Raw genomic sequence first — 18469 nt, forward strand, 5'->3', positions numbered from 1 at the left:
TCATCTTACAGTGTTAATACTGTTTGTGGCTTAAAAAAAAAAGTCAGTCACAGTTATGTTTTACATTTGTTAGAGGATAATTTTTTTAAGTCTTTATTGAGCTTGTTACAATATAGCTTCTGTGCTGTTTTGGATTTTTTAGCGCCCCAACCAGGGATTGAAGTGACACCCCCAGCACGGGATGGTGAAGTGGACCATTAGGGAAGTCCCTGGAATATGAATTTTTTTTTTAAAAGAGAATGATAAAATCATACTCACATACAAATAATACAGAAACAAGTGTCAAAACTTTTATTCAATGAAACTAACTGGTGAGGGGAACAGTAAGATGTTACAAGCGATTTTAGGGAGCATTCAAAGAACAGACACGTATATGGGCCATGAAGAAATATTGAGATCAATTAGCTGAAATGGTGCACAACTGGTCAAAGGCCAGAAATAATCACGAACAATCATTGCAGGCACACACATCTCTATCATTTTTCTAAGACCTTACAGAGTTGAAAATCAGCTTAATGACAATCAGTAACAGAATACTTGGGGGTGTGGGGGCACCCAGTAGGAACACCCCATGATTATATTATTCTCATTTTCAATGATGTTCCCATCGTGAAAAGCTGAGGAAGTCTGTTGTTGTTGAGTTGCTAACTTGTGTCCGACTCCTTGCGACCCCATGGACTGCAGCGTGCCAGGTTTCTGGAGGAAATCTATTAGAAGGGGTTAATCGCCAGACGGTAATGTTTGGTAAATTGTTCCCCAAATGGGTTCTTGGTGGTACCAAGACTGCATTGTCTAGTTCAATTCTATCTGTACCAAAGAGCGTATTAGAAAAATAAATGATCTTAAAGGAAATGATTTTTCTGAGGTAGAAAATGTTCTCGAACGTGCACATGCACCTCGATGTAAGACTCAGGCTACAATGATGTTCACACCGACAGCAAACAATGGATAGCGGTCATAGGCTCTGACCACAGGTCCAGAGCGCTTTGAAGGACACAGGAAGAATGCCAACGTCTGCTGATAAAGAGAGTCGCTTATTAAAAGCTCATCTGTGATGTGAATTTCCCAGTCAGATTACAAACAGAATGACCACCTCACTTGTATCAGTTGCTATTGCCCCTGAAGACCAAAAAACACTGAAGACTGATACAGTACTCGATGTCTATAAATATATATAAATATGTACCTACATATATATACATATAAGCACATACATATATGCATACATATTTTACAGTTGCCAGCCAGGGTTGAGAACACCAAAGAAGATAAAGGACGTGAAGCTAAATCATTCAGATACTAAACACGATTATTCCAGTGAGAATTTTCCATCTTGTGTTCTGGGCTAGGTCTGCCGTCTGCGTGTCAAGTGGGAGTTTGCGCCGCCATGGAGAGCGTGGGCCCGGCCCTCCACGGACTGAGAAGGCTGAAGGCCGCACCCAGGGGAGGTCTGGGCGCGGGGCTTCCCTCCAGCTCCTCCGGGAGTCCCCCAGGCCCTCTCCTGGCGGGGGCCCCCGGGGTGGGGCGCGGGCGCCGGCTCAGTCGTAGGGCGGCAGGCCGAACAGCTCGGGCTGGAAGTCCTGCAGGGAACCCAGCACGAGGGTGGCCTTGGAGGTCAGGTCTGGGTTCAGGTTTCCGTCGGGGACCATGACCACCTGCATCCCGGCGGCGAGGGCCGCCTCCACCCCGTTGGGCGCGTCCTCGAAGACCAGGCACTGCGGGGCGACGGAGGGGGAAAAAAAAAGAGGGTTGAGTGGTCCCTGTCGGTACTCACGCGTCTCGCCTGGGTGGGCACGGTCCCCGTGGCCGGCGGCTGAGTCCGCCTGTGGGCACGGCTGGAGTTCTGCGGGACCCATGAAGGGTGTGGACGGGGGGCTGCCCGCTCCATCACCCGTGAGAGGGGTGGAGGGGGCCGGCACGCCCCTCATCCGAGCGCAGCCTGCCCTGGCACCGTGCGGCGGGCTGGCCCATCGCTCTCAGCCCCGCAGTGGCACCGAACGCTGGCAGAGCTCAGCGGGGAGCCCGGGTTCTAGGCTCACCAATTTATTTTCCTGGAATCGTTCAGAAGCGGTTCTGTTGGACCGTGCCAGCCACGGGAGGAGGCTGTGAACTGGAAGAAAAAAGCATGCGGGTGAGGCGTACAGACCTCACCGCTGGCCACGTGTCAGGAGCACCGGTGTGCTCATTAAACGTCACGCCGGGTAGGTGAGGAGCCCAGCCCCGGGGCGTGCAGGGCATGCCTCGGGAACTGCCTGAACACCAAGCCCGAGCGTCGGGGCCCGGTACCTGTCCCGGCTTGCTCAGACACCGCCTGGAGGCTGGGGCGTCTGTACCCCGGAGGTCAGCGAGCTCCCCTGCGCGCCATCCTGAGACCGGCGCCCACGCCAGGTTCCCATCAGTCCACGCTCCGAGTGAGAGACGGAGCCTGCCCGGGGGTCAGCAGGCCGTCAGCCTCACACCCGCTTCCCTCCCGGGAGCACATGCTCCTGGCAAAGTCTCCCTGCGCCCCTGGAGCTCCACACTGGAGGTGAGAGCGCGCGTGCGTGCTCCCTCAGTCGTGTCCGACTCTCTGTGACCCCGTGGACTGCAGCCCGCCAGGCTCCTCTGTCCGTAGGACTCTCAGAATCCTGGAGTGGGTTGCCATTCACTTCTTCAACGGATCTTCCTGACCCAGGGATCGAACCGACTTCTCATGAATTGGCAGGCGGACTCTACCACCTGAGCCACCAGGGAAGGCCTCCCCTTGAAATGCCTGACTCCTGACCCCGCGGCCCCCTCGGAAGTGAGTGACGACGGCTCGGTCATGCCTGACTCCTGACCCCGCGGACTGCAGGCCGCCAGGCTCCTCTGCCGTGGGACTCTCAGGCAAGAACACGGGAGCGGGCTGCCCTCCTCCAGGGCTCTCCCGGCCCAGGGACGGACCGCGTCCGCTGCGCTGCAGGCGGCTCCTTCCCCCGGAGCCCCGGCAGCCCTACTGTGGGGCTGCCGCGCCCTCTACAGCGAGCGAGCGGCTGTCTGCGGGGGCCACAGCCGCGCGGCCGTCAGGAGGGCTGCGCCCTGCTCCACTGAGACGCTCTCCTGGGTGCCTTCCGCACCGCGGCCCCAGCACGCCGGGGGTGGACACCGCAGTGCTCACAGCACACACATGGCGCACACTCACAGTACACACAACACACACGGTACACACAGTACACACAACACACCCGCAATACACACAACACAAACACACCCACAATACACACAACACACCCGCAATACACAACACACCCAACACACACCACACACCCATGATACACACAACACACACAAAATACACACAACACACGATACACAGTACACACACCATACCCGCAACACACCCAACACACACAACACACCCACGATACACACAACACACGATACACAGTACACACAACACACCCGCAACACACAACACACCCAACACACACCACACACCCAACACACACAACACACCCAAAATACACACAACACACATGATACACAGTAAACACAACACACCCGCAACACACCCAACACACACAAAACACACCCATGATACACACCAAACACACACAACACACCCAAAATACAACACATGATACACAGTACACACAACACACCCGCAATACACACAACACACCCACGATACACACAACACACCCAATACATACAACACACCCAAAATACACACAACACACATAATACACAGTACACACAACACACCCGCAACACACCCAACACACACCACACACCCATCATACACCCAACACACACAACACACCCAAAATACACACAACACACGATACACAGTACACACACCACACCCGCAACACACCCAACACACACACGATACACACAACACACCCAATACACACAACACACACAACACACCCAAAATACACACAACACACCCAACACACACCACACAGCCAATACACACAACACACCCAAAATACACACAACATGATACACAGTACACACAACACACCCGCAATACACACAACACACCCACGATACACATAACACACCCAATACATAGAACACACCCAATACATACAACACACCCAACACACCCAAAATACACACAACACACATGATACACAGTACACACAACACACCCCCAATACACACAACACACCCCCAATACACACAACACACCCACGATACAACACACTTGCAATACACACAACACATACAGCACACCCAACACATACAGCACACCCCACACCCACACACTTGCCACAACACACACGATACACACACAATATACACAACACACCCAACACACAGTACACACAACACACCCGCAATACACACAACACACATGATACACAGTACACACAACACACCCACAATACACCCAACACACCCAATACACAACACACACAACACACCCAATACACAACACACACACAACACCCAACACAACACACCCAATACACACAACACACCCAAAATACAAACACACCCAACACACACAACACACCCACAATACACACAACACACAGTGCACACAACACACCCACAATACACACAACACACAACACACCCAAAATACACACCACACACGATACACACAACACAGTGCACACAACACACCCACAACACACTCAACACACACAATACATCCACTCATACAACACACACACACAACACAGAATACACCCACTCACACAACACCCAACACAAAATACACTCACACACAACACAAACAATACACACAGAACACAACACACAGTATACACATACACACCAGACACTGCTCTGCAGCAGGCTCGCCGACTTGATTTCTTTCCCTTCCATCTTTCCTTCCCTTCCCTCCGGGGCTGAGTGGTGCATCCGCCAAAGAGGCGAGGACCAGCCGTCAGCCCCAGGCAGCGTACAGGGTGGGGGATGCCCGGCACGCGGCGGCCAATGGCAGGGTCCTGGGCCCAGGACAGCCCGCCCGCCGCCCGCCGCCCGCCCCGGCAGGCCTCTGGAGGCCCCGGACGCCGCCAGCTCTCCACCTCGGCCTGACGGGACGCCTTCCCCCCTCAGACAGTCGGGACTCCGGCTCTCCGCCCCGGCCGTGCGGAGACGCCTTCCCGCTCGGACAGCGGGGACTCCGCTCAGGCCTCCCAGGGCGGTCTGCCCATCTGAGCTGGGCGCTTCCTGACGCTGCTGTTTCCCTCCCTGCCTTTTCAGGATACGACCCGCCTAGATCCTCAGCCTCCTTGGGGTTTTATTCGGGACCTGCACAGGCACTGAAACATCAACTGGCGTTTTGTTTTTGAGACCACGAGGGTTCTGCAGCGTGGTGTGGGCCCCCTGGGACCTTTCGGAGGGGCCGAGGAAGAGATGTTAGCTGATTCCTTGGCCTCACGGTGTTTGGCTCGAGTTATGAAAACAGCTTAGATGGTGCATTTGTGAGAGGCTCCTTCCTACGAGCATGTGGGCGGGAGTGAGGAGAGAGCGGAGGGTCAGAAACGGGGTCACGGAGCAAAGCAGGGGCCCAGGACATTGTCCTTTTCCGAGAAGAGTGGACAGTGCTTCACACCTGACGGCCCGTCCACAAGCCCGCGAAGGCGATACATTAAACGCAGAGAAATGTGCACGCGCCCTTGATGCTGCAGCAGCAAACGGCGGACTGACGCGGACTTAAAGCTTGTGCGGATGTTTAGAGCACCGAGCCGGGAAGCATGGCAGACACCCTGCTTCCGGAAGTTTCGCTCTTTCTGTAGGCGTGTTTATTGGTTTCTCTTTTCCGTGCACCATTTGTCCCCGCCTAATTCTGGAAGGAACCGCCCCGATTCCCAAGGAGACATGAACCACGATGCTCAGCACGCGGGCTGCAGAGGAAAGGGGGGCGGGGGTCAGGGAGGCCAGTCCCAGTGTCCACGGGGGCAGGGGACCCATGGGGCTTGTTAGCAAGAGGGCCAGCGGGAGTGCATCCGGAGAGTGAGTCCGGCTGCGTCCTCGAAATGACTCAGGGAAAAGTCGAGCCGACAGGCTGGGGCATGCGCGCCCATCCACTTGGGATGCTGACTGTCCTCAAAGGGCAAAAGCAGTCGTGGGGTGTGGGTGGGTGTGTGTGTGTGTGTGTGTGTGTGTGTGTGTGTGTGTGTGTGTGTGTGTGTGTGTGTGTGTCTGCATGCGCGTGCGCCCATCCACTTGGGATGCTGACTGTCCTCAAAGGGCAAAAGCAGTCGTGGGGGGTGTGTGTGTGTGTGTGTGGGTGTGTGTGTGTGTGTGTGTGTGTGTGTGCGCCCGCGCGCCCATCCACTTGGGATGCTGACTGTCCTCAAAGGGCAAAAGCAGTCGTGGGGTTGTGTGTGTGTGTGGTGTTGTGTGTGTGTGTGTGTGTGTGTGTGTGTGTGTGCAAAAGCAGTCATGGGGTGTGTGTGTGTGTGTGTGTGTGTGTGTGTGTGTGTGTGCGCGCGCATACTCAGTTGTGTCCGACTTCGTGGTCTGTGTGTGTGTGTGTGTGTGTGCGTGTGCGCCCGCGCGCACTCAGTTGTGTCCGACTCTTGCCGACCCCACGGACTGTAGCCCACCAGGCTCCTCTGTCCATGGGATTCTCTAGGCAAGAATACTGGAGTGGGTCGCCATTCCCTTCCCCAGAGGATCTTCCTGACCCAGGGATCAAACCCCGAGTCTGCTGCATTGGCGGGCGGATTCTTTACCACTAGCCCCACCAGGGAAGCCCCTAGCCTGAAATACACAGGAAAGCCATTCTCAAGGCTCTGACGTTCAAAGGGCTGATGTCTTTCCATTCTTACAGAGGTAAAAACCCGTCTTATAATGTTATTACTAGAACCAAGGATTTCTGCACCCAGAACTTGGTCATAACCAAGCATGCCTCCCTTCTCTTGCCTTTAAAATGCTTTGCTGAAACCCTTCAGGGAGTCTGGGGTCTTGTGGCGGGGGAGGGTGAGCCACCCATCTCCTCGCTGGCCCTGCAGTAAACCTTTCTTAGCTCCAAACCCTGACGTTTCAGCCCTGCCTGGCCTCACTGTGTACCAGGCACACGCGCTTGTGTTGGGTCACGGAACCGGCCGGTCCACTGGATGGTGTATGAGGGGACTGTGGAAGGAAACACGGCAGCGGGTGTGCAGTGGGGTGTGTGGTTTATGGGAAACGGGGCCCCCCGGCATCTCAGCCCAGGCCTAGCCCTCACACAAGCCCAACAGAGCAGTTCGCCGCAGGACAGAAAACACACAGCCCCAATCCTGCTGAGAACCAGCAGCAGCGCTGCTCTGGGTGCCCACAAACCCCAGCGCCGGCTGCACGGGGACGGAACCGGCTTCTCGGGCGTTCCACGGTAGCTGGAATCGTGAGCTTTCCCTGCCTTCTTAGAAGCGGCGAGACTGCAACCCAGAATGACGACTGGATTGTGAAGCGGCAGTCAAAATGCCTCAGGCGGCTTTCACATGCTCACTATTCTCTGCTTTCTTTGTTTCCTGAGACCAGGGGTGCCCAGACCTGATGCTCTGAGGTGGAGCTGTCATGATCATAGAAATCACACACACAGTAAATGGAAAATGCGCTTGAGTCGTCTCCAAACCAGCCCCCCTGCTCCAGTGTAAGGAAAAACCGTCTTCCATGAAACTGGGCCCTGGTGACCACAAGGCTAGGGAGCGCTGCCTAAGACCGAACGGTCTTGTCAGGACTACTCATAGTGGAAAGGTAGCCAGGGACGAGAAGTGTGCACACTCCATGCATGATTCCTGCACGGCCTGCCTAGGTATTGAAATCAAAGAACAGATCTCTGAAAGTTACCCGGAAAGAGTCTGCCCAGGAATCACAGGACTTAAGGGTCACAAAACCACTGAAAGACACAAGTCAAAGCAATACAACTCACGCCTTACACCAACAAAAGGAGGACGCGTGCACAGCTGAGCAGCTGAGCACACACACACGTGCTTTCCTGGCAAGTCCCTCAGTGCCTGCCGGCGGTTTCCAGCCACCACGCCAGCTAGCAGGTGTTGACCTTCACTTCCCTCCTTCCTTTCCGTCACTTCGCTGCTCCCTCAGTGACCTGCCCAGCCCTGCCAACTCTGCCTTGACGGGTCGCAAGTGACCTAAATCTCAGTCACACCTACTTGGAAAATGTGACTCTGGATGACATGCACATAGGTCTCTGCGGAGAGACCCTCCCGGTAACTAAGGCGAGGGTCGTGAGGTTGCTGCAGCAGGTGGAGAGGCTGGGGGCGCAGAACGCCCTTCCCCCGCTCCCCCTGCACCTCACGCCCTGGCCCTGACACCCCGTGGATACTGGGCAGCCCTGTACCCAGGTCACAGGTGTGGAGCCCTGTGTGGACCCGGGTCATCCAGAACAGACCAAGCTCCATAGCAACTGTTGACGTGAGGCCCCCTGAGCTACACCAGTCATTCCCCGACTCTGTATTAGATAAAACATTCACCCTGTAACGCCCTAATAACCAGTCACCTAATACCACCCCCCAGCAGGAATCAGCTTTGTCCTGAGGCTGCAAACAGCGACTACCGACCTTTGACATCCTCGGCTCTCCCGTGAGCCACTGTTCTGACAGTGTCTTCCGCTCTAACAAACTCAACTCTGAAATAGTCTAGGTCTGGAACGTCTTTTCCAGCCTGCACACAAACCACGACAGATACAAACCTTTAACCTACGGGGGTGATGTTTGGAGCTCGGCACCCATAGCAGGCACCGTGGAACACACTTCCAAGAGTCTTGGGCAGTGGCTGGTCAGGAACACTCCTCTCACAGCGCGTGTGTGGCTGTAACCAGGTGGGTCTGCAGGAGAGGCAGCCCACCCGCTATGGTGCCAGGCAGACAGCGGGCACATGAGCAGCGCCTGCTACATCTGGGGTGGGGGCCGAGGGCCCCGCTCGGGACTCAGAGCCACACAGGGGCCGCAGAGCGTTACACGGGAGGACGGAAGCCGGCCAGCACTCTCCTGTCACCATCCTCGGTGAGGGACCCGCGCCAACCGAGGCTCAGAGGTGAGCTGAAGGTCACAGTGGCAGGCGGGTCACAGCGTTTAGGGACGGCGCCCGGGTCTCCAGAATCCGGTGTTCTTTTCCCTTCACCAGGCTGAGGGCTCCAATATATCTGGATTTCATCTCCAGGAGAACAGATGAGCTTAATTAAACTGCAGCCAGAGGGGTTTAATTTAGAAGGGATGACATTTGCAAGGAACGACTGGGGAGGGGCAGCGAAGCGTCTCAGGGGCTGAGCACCTGCACGTGGCGAGCCTGCTCCTTCAGAGACGCTCAGACTCGGCGGGAGCGCCTCTGGGCTGGTCCACAAGCTTCGCCCGGCTGCTCGTCTGAGCCTCCGGGGACTCAGGAGGTCCCTTAGAGACGAGCATCTCAGGACTAAGACGGTCCACGTGCGGACGATGAAGATGCATGCAACAGAATCTCTGTGTGATGGTGGTGGACAGAAGGGACAGTGGATGGGATCAGGGAAGTCCTTCAGCGGCAACGTGGGGTCTGATGGACGACACAGCCCCTGTTGAGGCGAAGGGGAGTCCAGGCTTTCTGACGAGGAGGGCACCGGGGTCACCGTTATGGCAGAGGGGAGGAGAGTCTGCTTCCTGACAGCCTGGGTTTGAGGGCACTAGGGAGGGCCAGGCAGAGACAAGACAGGCCTGCCTGTGCCCTGGGCTGGCTGTGAGCAGAGGGGGCTGCGTGTGAGCTGAGGCAGCTAAGTATGAGAGGAGGGGGCTGGCTGTGAGCGGAGATGGGTTGGGTGTGATCAGAGATGGCTGCGTGTGAGCAGAGGTGGGTGAGTGTCAGAGGAGGTGGACTGAGTGTGAGAGGAGAGAGCTGGGTGTGATTAGAGATGGCTGCGTGTGAGCAGAGGTGTGTGAGGGTCAGAGGAGGTGGGCTGGGTGTGATCCGAGATGCCTGGGTGTGAGCAGAGGTGTGTGAGCATCAGAGAAGGTGGGCTTGGTGTGAGCGGAGGTGGCTCCCTCGGCCTTTTGTGGGGTACTGGTGACCCACAGCGCTGACCCAAGGCCCCCACTGACCTCCCGTGTTGAGAGCTGGCCTTGACGATCACCCCGTAGGTGGCTAAGGCGTCCGAATACACACGACCGGCTGAACCGTGTTTTGCAAGGTCCAGGGCTAAAGCCTGTCACCCAGTGGACCTGGAGACGGAGTCCCTGGAAGACCTTTCAGATGACTGAGTCCCAAGAGGCCCTCATCAGAGAGGGTGGGGGGCCCTCCAAGAAGACGACGGGGAAGTCGTTCTGTCCGCCCGCCCTCCTCGCCCCCAGAGGCCCGCCCCCGTGAGGACACAGGAGGGAGCAGGACGCCCTGAGCAGCGCCCCCTGCGCCGGACCCCGGCTCAGGGCTGCTTGCTGTTGCAGCCCCCACACCCCCACCCCAGCCTGCGCTCCTGCTCTCCGGCCGCCCGAGCACACTGTGACCACACGCCCGGGGCGAGCTGTGCGTCAAGCCCCACCGAGCACCTTCTCAGAGGAAGAGGCGCCCGGGGACGGCTCAGATGGCAGCCGGCTGCGGTCTGCGCGGAGGAAACACGTGCTGGCCGGGTGAGGCAGCTCTCGCAGACGCCAGCGGAGCCGGCCCACGCCTCCTTCCGCCTGCCTTTGGCCGCGCTTCCCCAGCAGGCTTCGGCCGCAAACGGGGTTATCGCGGGACGGACCCGCGGAGGGGATTTTCCCACTCTGCCTGCACACGCTGTGCACAGAGAGCCTGGTGGGGAAGGAAACGTGTGCTCATGCACACTCAGGCGTGTCCAACTCTCTGCGACCCCCTGGACTGCAGGCTCCTCTGTCCGTGGGCTTCTCCAGGCCAGAATACTGCAGTGGGTTGCCATCCCCTCCTCCAGGGGATCTTCCCAACCCATGAATCAAATCCGAGGCTCCTTCACTGGCGGGCAGGTTCTCTACCCGAGCCACCTGGAGAGCCCCCATACCACATTTAGCGACTGAACAACAATTCAGTATGAGCTGACTCTTTGTTGTTGCTATCGCTGAGTCGCCAAGTCGTGTCTGATTGTTGCCGACCCCATGGACGGCAGCCCGCCGGGCCTCTCTGTCCATCACCATCTCCGGGAGTTCGTCCAAGCTTGCGTCCACCGAAGTGGTTTAACCCAGTGTACAACTGAGCCAATGTTTCTCAGGCATTTTGTTCATTGTCACACCCTAATAAGTCTTTGCATTCAGATTTTTTTTTTTACCCTGTAGGGTGACTCCCACCCCTTCCCCGCCCATTATACACTTGTCCCTGGTGGCTCAGCTGGTAAAGAATCCACCTGCAATGTGGGACACCTGGGTTCGATCCCTGTATTGAAAAGATCCCCTGGAGAAGGGAAAGGCTACCCACTCCAGCATTCTGCCCTGGAGAATTCCGTGGACTGTATAGCCCTTGGGGTCGTCAAGAGTCGGACATGACTGAGTGACTTTCACTTTCACTCACGCAGGAAGAAGCTAAGTTGGAACTCTGCAGGAACCAGTAAGGGAGAAAGTGACGGGGGTGAAAGGGTATACACTTGATGGGGTCCTGTGGGAAGCCAGGCGGACTGAACTGGAAATAAGACCATAGCACCATGATCACAGCTGTGGTTTACACACATTCCACAGGCAAAACCAGGGGTGTAGGAAGAGGTTCTTTGTGCTGGAACTCAAGTGAGACTGCTTAAAGATCCCCACAAAGGGAGATGGGGCTGCCATTGGATTTCCTTGTTCCATTCCGTGGAGGTCGAGGGGCTTGAAATATATCAAATGTGACGACTGGCAACACTTGAGGGGCTTCCTGGGTGGCTCAGTGGTTAAAGAACCCGCCTGCCAATGCAGGGTTTGATCCCTGGGTCGGGAAGATCCGCTGGAGAAGGAAATGGCAACCCACTCCAGTATTGCTGCCTTGGAGAATCCCATGGACAGAGGAGCCTGGCGGGTTTTAGTCCATCACAGGGTCCCAAGAGTCAGACTAACAAACACACACACATACACACACACAGCCATACTGGATGTGAACATGAACACCTACCCAGATGACGTGAGCAGAAGTGTGTGTAGGAGGTATATGTCATATCTCCTATCCAGGAGAGTTAGATCTCTCCCATTGTTCCATCTCGGACAGCTGAGAGTGGGTCATTGTATCTTTAAATAATGTAATTACACAGCATTGTTTGCTATGCATTCCAGGCCTATGGACTGTAGGTGGCCCATTTCTTTAAGATGTTTTTTTTTCCACATGGACCATTTTGAAGGCCTGGTAAACATTGCTTCTGTCTATGTGTTCGGTTTTGGGCCTTCAGGCAGGTGTGAATCTTCGTTCCCCAACCAGGCATCAAACCCACACACCGGAAGGCAATGTTCTGGACCACTGGACCGCCAGGGAAGTCCCAGGGGAGCCCGTGTCTTCGTGGCAACTGGGAGCGCCCAGGACTAAGCGCTGCCTAAGTCACCCTGCCATCCGGAGGGCCACGGAGCGTGGCCTTTGATCTCCGCAGGGCTGCTGGCAGGGGGAGGCAGTGCAGTGGGTCTGGGGGAGATGCGAGGGGTAAGGGCCTCCTGTTCAGGAGGTCACTGGGACCACTCAGCTGGGGAGGATGCAGGTGGGATCCAACGCAGGTATCACAGAGCCCGGGAGGCCCCCTGGGGCCAGCACGGGACCAGCTGGTTAGCGTGGGAGCCAGACCAAGGGTTCCTGGAAGGCAGGACTCCCTGAAGCCATGGGGGAGTTAAGACCTCTCGGGATGGAGTAGGACTTGAGGGCCTTCAGAAATGCAGAGCTCATGGAGCAGAGGCCTTCCTGCTGGGCAGCCAGATGCTGAATGTCAGGGGAGAGGAAGCAGGAAGGTGACAAGGGGTGGGGTTGGAGAGGAAAAAAAGAAAAACAGGGACTCCCTCGGGGGTAAAGGAGGCACAGAACTCGCCACAGGGGCCCAGGGATTCTTCTGAGCTGAAGACACCTGAGAATCCACAGCAGTGGGAAGAGGCTCTTTTCTAAAGCCTCCTCACACTCCTCAAAGAGAGGCTCCCTGTGTGAGTGTCACTCGTGTGTCTGTGTCCGACTCTGTGACCCCACGGGCTGCAGCCCGCCAGGCTCCTCTGTCCATGGGAGTCTCCAGGCAGGGATCCTGGGGTGGGCTGCCGTGCCCTCCTCCAGGGGGTCATACCCGGGGCTCTTGCATTGCAGGCAGACTCTACCATCTGAATGGGCTTAAAGCCCTGAAAGGCTCCCTGAAGAATTCCACTTCCCTAGTGGGGCAGCGGTACTGATGCAGGGAGCATAGGTTCCATCGCTGGTGGGGGAACTAAGATCCCACACCCCATGCCACGAGCGCCAAAGATTTAAAAAATCAGTAGGTCCCTTCCTCCTCTTGTGTTTCCTCCATAGAGAAGACCTACAGAAAATAAACCCTACACAATTATGAAAATGCTAACAGGATCATGTATTTCGATAATTATGTTAAGTGTAGATGAATTACATGCACCAAGTGAAAAGTGAAATTACCTTAAAAGTAAGTGAATTAAGTGCACCAAGTGAAAAGTGAAAGTCGCTGTCGTGTCTGACTCTTTGCGACCCCATGGACTATACGTGGAATTCTCCAGGCCAGAATACTGGAGTGGGTAGCCTTTCTCTTCTCCAGGGGATCTTCCCAACCAAGGGATTGAATTCAGGTCTCCCGCATTACAGGTGGATTCTTTACCAGCTGAGCCACCAGGCAAGCTGGAGTGGGTAGCCTATCCCTTCTCCAGCAGATTGTCCCGGCCCAGGAATGGATCCAGGACCTCCTGCATTGCCGTCGGATTCTTCACCAACTGAGCTACACTCCAACCAAAAGACACGGACTGGCTGGGCAGATCAAACCGGTACCTCAGTTCTGCTTGTTCCATTCTGCGGAGGTGAAGGGGTGCTTGGAAAATATCGAAGGTGCTGACTGACTACTCTTGAGGGGCTTTTCGAGCTCATGTATGCACTTCCACTTTCTACATCACTCTGCCTGACCCCCCCCCCCGCCCATTGTATGTAATTATTTTATATAGTTAGGTTAATCGTGTTACCATTACGGCTTGCAACCGTAATGATCTTTTACTTTTTTTCGTTTGGCTATGGACTGTGGAAACTGACAAACATCTTTCACTATTTCGATAACATACTTATTACTCACTGAATACCACTGTCTCATCATCGGTCAACAGGAAAATAATATGATTCTGTATTGTCAAAACTGTATCACAAAAAAATCATTTAATAGAAACACCTGTAATCACTTTTAAAAATCCATATGGTTGTCAGAAAAAATACAAATGCCAAGGTACTGCTTGCTTTTCTCCAAAGCTCCAGATATGTTTCTGGTGAGCTGCCACGTTTGAAAACGACTGGACTACAAGATGATCTTATACTTTTACCCAGTTTGTTTCATTTTTTTCTGTTTCACATTCACTGCCATTTCATTTATGTTTTCCAACCTATCCATCTCTCTCTCTTTTTTTTTCTGATGTTCTTTCTCAAGTCTTTATCAAGCATAGTAGACAAGCTTTGGTATACACATATATAAATAGTGTATTATAATACAATAGATACAATAAAATAGTGTGTAAATACAACATATATTGTAGAAAACTCAGGAATTTGGGCCTAACTAAAAAATTTGACATTTCGATTCCACTCGTTTGACTTAGTATTAATAGAGTGCTATATTTCTAATTAAAAAAAAAAATACACATGCAACAGGCAACAAAGGTTTACTGTATAGCACAGGGAACTATAGTCAATATCTTATAATAACCTGCAGTGGAAAATAATCTCAAAATATATGTGTGCACATGTATAAGTGAATCACCTCGCCATGCAGCTGAAACACTGTAAGTCAACTATACCTCAAAAAAATAGGTATACAAAGAGAAAGAAATTCTACCACCATGAAGCCTCTCCCTAGGATTTTCACAACCCAGGAACGTCGACTTTTATGACTAAACGGAAGCCTGCACAGGTGAGCACCTGGGTAAGAAATCACCCAAACAGACGCCGCCATATAACTACTGTATGTCCCATCTGTTCTCCTAAGAGCCCATTTATGTTCCTGAAAGATATCTTGTTCTCCCAGAAGTGCCCCTTTTTTTCTCCCCAAGCCCTATTAAGATGGTATATAAACCCCAGGTTCTAAATGTCTCCTTGAATCGTATTTCCTGTGCAGTGCCTTGTTCTTATGCAGAGAGAAACCTGTGTTTTCTGTGGCTGATGCTTTCTGTCCGTATAGTTGACACGCCCCAGACGCGGAACCTAAGAGCATACAGGAAAAGGTCACAGAAGATGCCACCGGGACTTGGTATGACTGCATATTTTAAGCACAGAAGAATGATAGAGGGGGCAGGCGGGGAGAAAACAGTTTCAGTGAGAACAAGGAATGCCAGCGCCGTGAGGCATTCCCTCCGAGTGAGGCTGTAACCAGTGTTTGGCGGTAAATCCCCCTTTTACACTACCTGCGCTTTACTGCTTCCTTATTAGTACCCTGCACCGAGTTCACTCGGTGACGCGCGCAACACCGTAAATTCGCGCTGGCGCCCTGACTCTCTGCGGGGACTTAATCATCGCGTGAAACGCCCTTGAACTCCGAGGCTCGCCACCCCCGCGTGCTGGCGCCTGCACTGCGTCAGAGACAGAGCAGCCAGACGCGACCTAAGAGCTCTGTCGTGTCTCCAGGGGCCTCTCTGCACCCGCTTCCCGGATTCAGGTGCTAAGCCACTCGGTCGTGTCCAACTCTCCGACCCCAAGGGCTGTAGCCCGCCAGGCTCCTCTGTCCATGGGATTTCCCAGGCAAGAATACTGAGTCGGTGGCCATGCCCTACTCCAGGGAATCTTCCCGACCCAGGGATCAAACCTGCATCTCTTAGGTCTCCTGCATTGCTGGCGGATTCCTTACCACTCAGCCACCTGGGAAGCCCCTGCACTCGGGAGCCAAAGTCCAGTACGGAGTGACTGGGCCGCGGGGCGGGGCACACCCAGGAGCCTGTCAACACGGGCCTTCTTACCACAAGCCGCACGTCCCCAGGGGAAAACAGAAACGCATCAGCTGTTATTTGCGTAGGAAACGGGACAAGAGAGGTTTCCCTCTGCAGGACGAACACCTGCATGAACAGACGTGGGTGCGGAACAGAGGGAACTGGCGGAACTGGCGGAGGAACACCGGAAGAGCTGGATTATGCCCAGGCCAGGCGCGCGCTCATCTTCCTCTGACGCATCTGAAGCGAACGCCGTCAGGGCGGGCAACAGGGACGGTGGAGCTCCTGTCCTGCAGGCTGGAGCCCCAACCCCAGCCCGCGCCCCCCTCCCCATCCACGCTTTCGCTGCAACTGTCGTCACGCAAAGCCAGCAACGTGGTCTCGTAAACGCTGCTTGCGCACACAGTCGCAAACCTGTAGACACCGTGTTTCCGTGAACAGGGTGCCTGGCGAAGGAAGGGCTGCCTAGAGGCGGAGGCAGGCAGGCAGCGGCCTCCTCTCTGAACTCCCGCGGCCACACGATTCAGGAGGTGACGGGCCAGCATCTTGTCCTCTCAGCTGCCAGGAAGGACTGAAGACAGTGCTCCTGCTGGGAGCCGCCCCGGGAGGGACCAGTCTGCCGGGGGGCGGCGGGGGGGGCCTCGCTGCGCCAGGCTGATCAACAGCAACCTGCAGCGCGTACAGGAGGCGGCCCTTCTAGAAGCCGCTTTATCACCCGAAGGCCTCGACATTAAGTGTGGGCGGTGGTATAGTTCTTAGGGAAAAGAACCCATCTGTGTGGAAGCTGTAGCGGGACGCCGAGCCCGCGGACACACACACACACGTCCTGACGGAAGCAGCAGAGCCGCACGGCCCCCAGCCCCTGCCCCGCCAGCCCTGCGGCTGATTTAGCTCCGACTCTGACGCTTAGCGGCGGGGCCGCGTCCACTACTGAGCTGAACTCGCCGTGTATGTGAATCACTGTCCGTCACTGACACTCAATGATGCTTTCGGTTGCAATGTAATAAAAAATAAAAATATTGGCCTTTGCCCCTGGTATCCGCCAGTCTTCTCTATCCATGGGATTCTCCAGGCCAGAATACTCGAGTGGGGAGTGGGTAGCCATTCCCTTTTCCAGGGGAATCTTCCCGACCCAGGGATGGAACCCGGGTCTCCTGCATTGCAGGCAGATTCTTTACCGTCTGAGCCGCCAGGGAAGCCCTACTTTAACTTTCCCGCACAGAGCTCCTAAAACCCTTGACACGTCCTGGGCAGTGAGCTCATTTTCCGTGTCATTCATAGTAAATCCCCTTTCAAGCATGCCTGAGTATCCTGGGGCAGGAGATGGATTCAGGACGCGGGGTGGGGTGGGGCGGGGGGGTTGCTGATGGGCTCCTGGTTGTGTCCCACCCCAAGCCCTGATTGGAGGGTGCTACTTGTAAATCACCCCCTCATCTCCAGGGCCAGCAGGATGCATTGATTTACCAAGGACCAGTGAATTCACCGAGGCAATGGAGCCTCCACAAAGACCTCTGGCAAACAAGGAGGCCCTTGGAGCTGGAGAAAGGTGGGTGCTGGAGGCTGGTGCACCCCAGTAGGCTGAGTGCTCCAGCAGGCCAGCCACCGACCCCTTGCCCCACACAGCTCTTCCTCTGCAGGGCTCCTGGGCTGTTTATAAATGTGTATTTGGCTGCACTGCCTCTTAGCTGTGGCAGGCAGAAGCTTCGCTCTCTGGCTGTGGCATGCAGACTCCTAATGACGGTGATGTGGGACCCAGTTCCCTGACCAGGGAGCGAACCCAGGCCCCCTGCTCTGGGAGCCCCAAGTCTTAGCCACTGGGCTGCCAGGGGACTTTCGATGAGTTGCATTCTTAAGGTAAGCCAGTGAAGGCAAGCACAGCATCTTCCTGACTTCTGCGTCATTCTAGTGAATTACAACTGTGGAGGTAGGGGGCTCTGTGGGATCCCCAAGCTTGGGATCGGCCAGGGAGAACTGTGAGTGGCCCGGATGCCTCCGTTCGTGACTGGCGTGTGAAGTGGGGTACGTCCGGGGGTGGGGGGTGGGGGTGGCCTGAGCCCAGAACCCGAGGTCTGCACTGACTCTAGGGAGCTCGCGTCGTAGGTATATTGAATCACGGGAGACCCAGTGGGGGGAAGAGGTTCTGTGTTTCGACTGCCGTTACAGGTTGAAGGCAGCAAGTCAGGTTCTGAACCTCAAAAGCAGGTCATTCAAGAACACTCCCCCATCTCAGCTGCCTCCGGAGGCCGGTTTTGGAGTACCAGTCCTGGGGCTGTGATTTCTGTGGCACCAGGCTGGGTCCCATCACCGGCTCACTGGTTAGAGAGAGGCCACAACAGTGAGAAGACCTTCCAGGGAAACGCTCTTCCCTGCTCCAGTCCCTCACAAGGCACCCGACCCAGGATCCAGGAACCAGCTGGGAACGCCATCACCCCCACTGGATACACGCCCTGCCTGGCGAGGACACCGGGGGTCACCAGGAGCAACGCCTCTGGAGAAGCCCCCGGATGCTCCGGAATCTGCACCTG

The 18469-nt window shown here is 55.2% G+C and overlaps 1 protein-coding gene across 3 annotated transcripts in view; it reads right to left on the bottom strand.

The window, feature by feature from the left end:
* Nucleotides 1-268: 268 nt before the first annotated feature.
* The window catches only part of LOC122434704 (pseudouridine 5'-phosphatase), a 72190-nt gene continuing 53989 nt past the window's right edge, over nucleotides 269-18469 (bottom strand). For all 3 annotated transcript variants that reach the window (XM_043458341.1, XM_043458339.1, XM_043458342.1), the window contains one exon: nucleotides 269-1715. In XM_043458341.1, the coding sequence (XP_043314276.1) occupies nucleotides 1366-1715 (350 nt within the window). In that variant the 3' untranslated portion in view covers nucleotides 269-1365. The remainder of the gene's footprint in view (nucleotides 1716-18469) is intronic.

This window comes from Cervus canadensis, chromosome X, assembly GCF_019320065.1.
Source record: "Cervus canadensis isolate Bull #8, Minnesota chromosome X, ASM1932006v1, whole genome shotgun sequence".
Taxonomy (NCBI): Eukaryota; Metazoa; Chordata; class Mammalia; order Artiodactyla; family Cervidae; genus Cervus; species Cervus canadensis.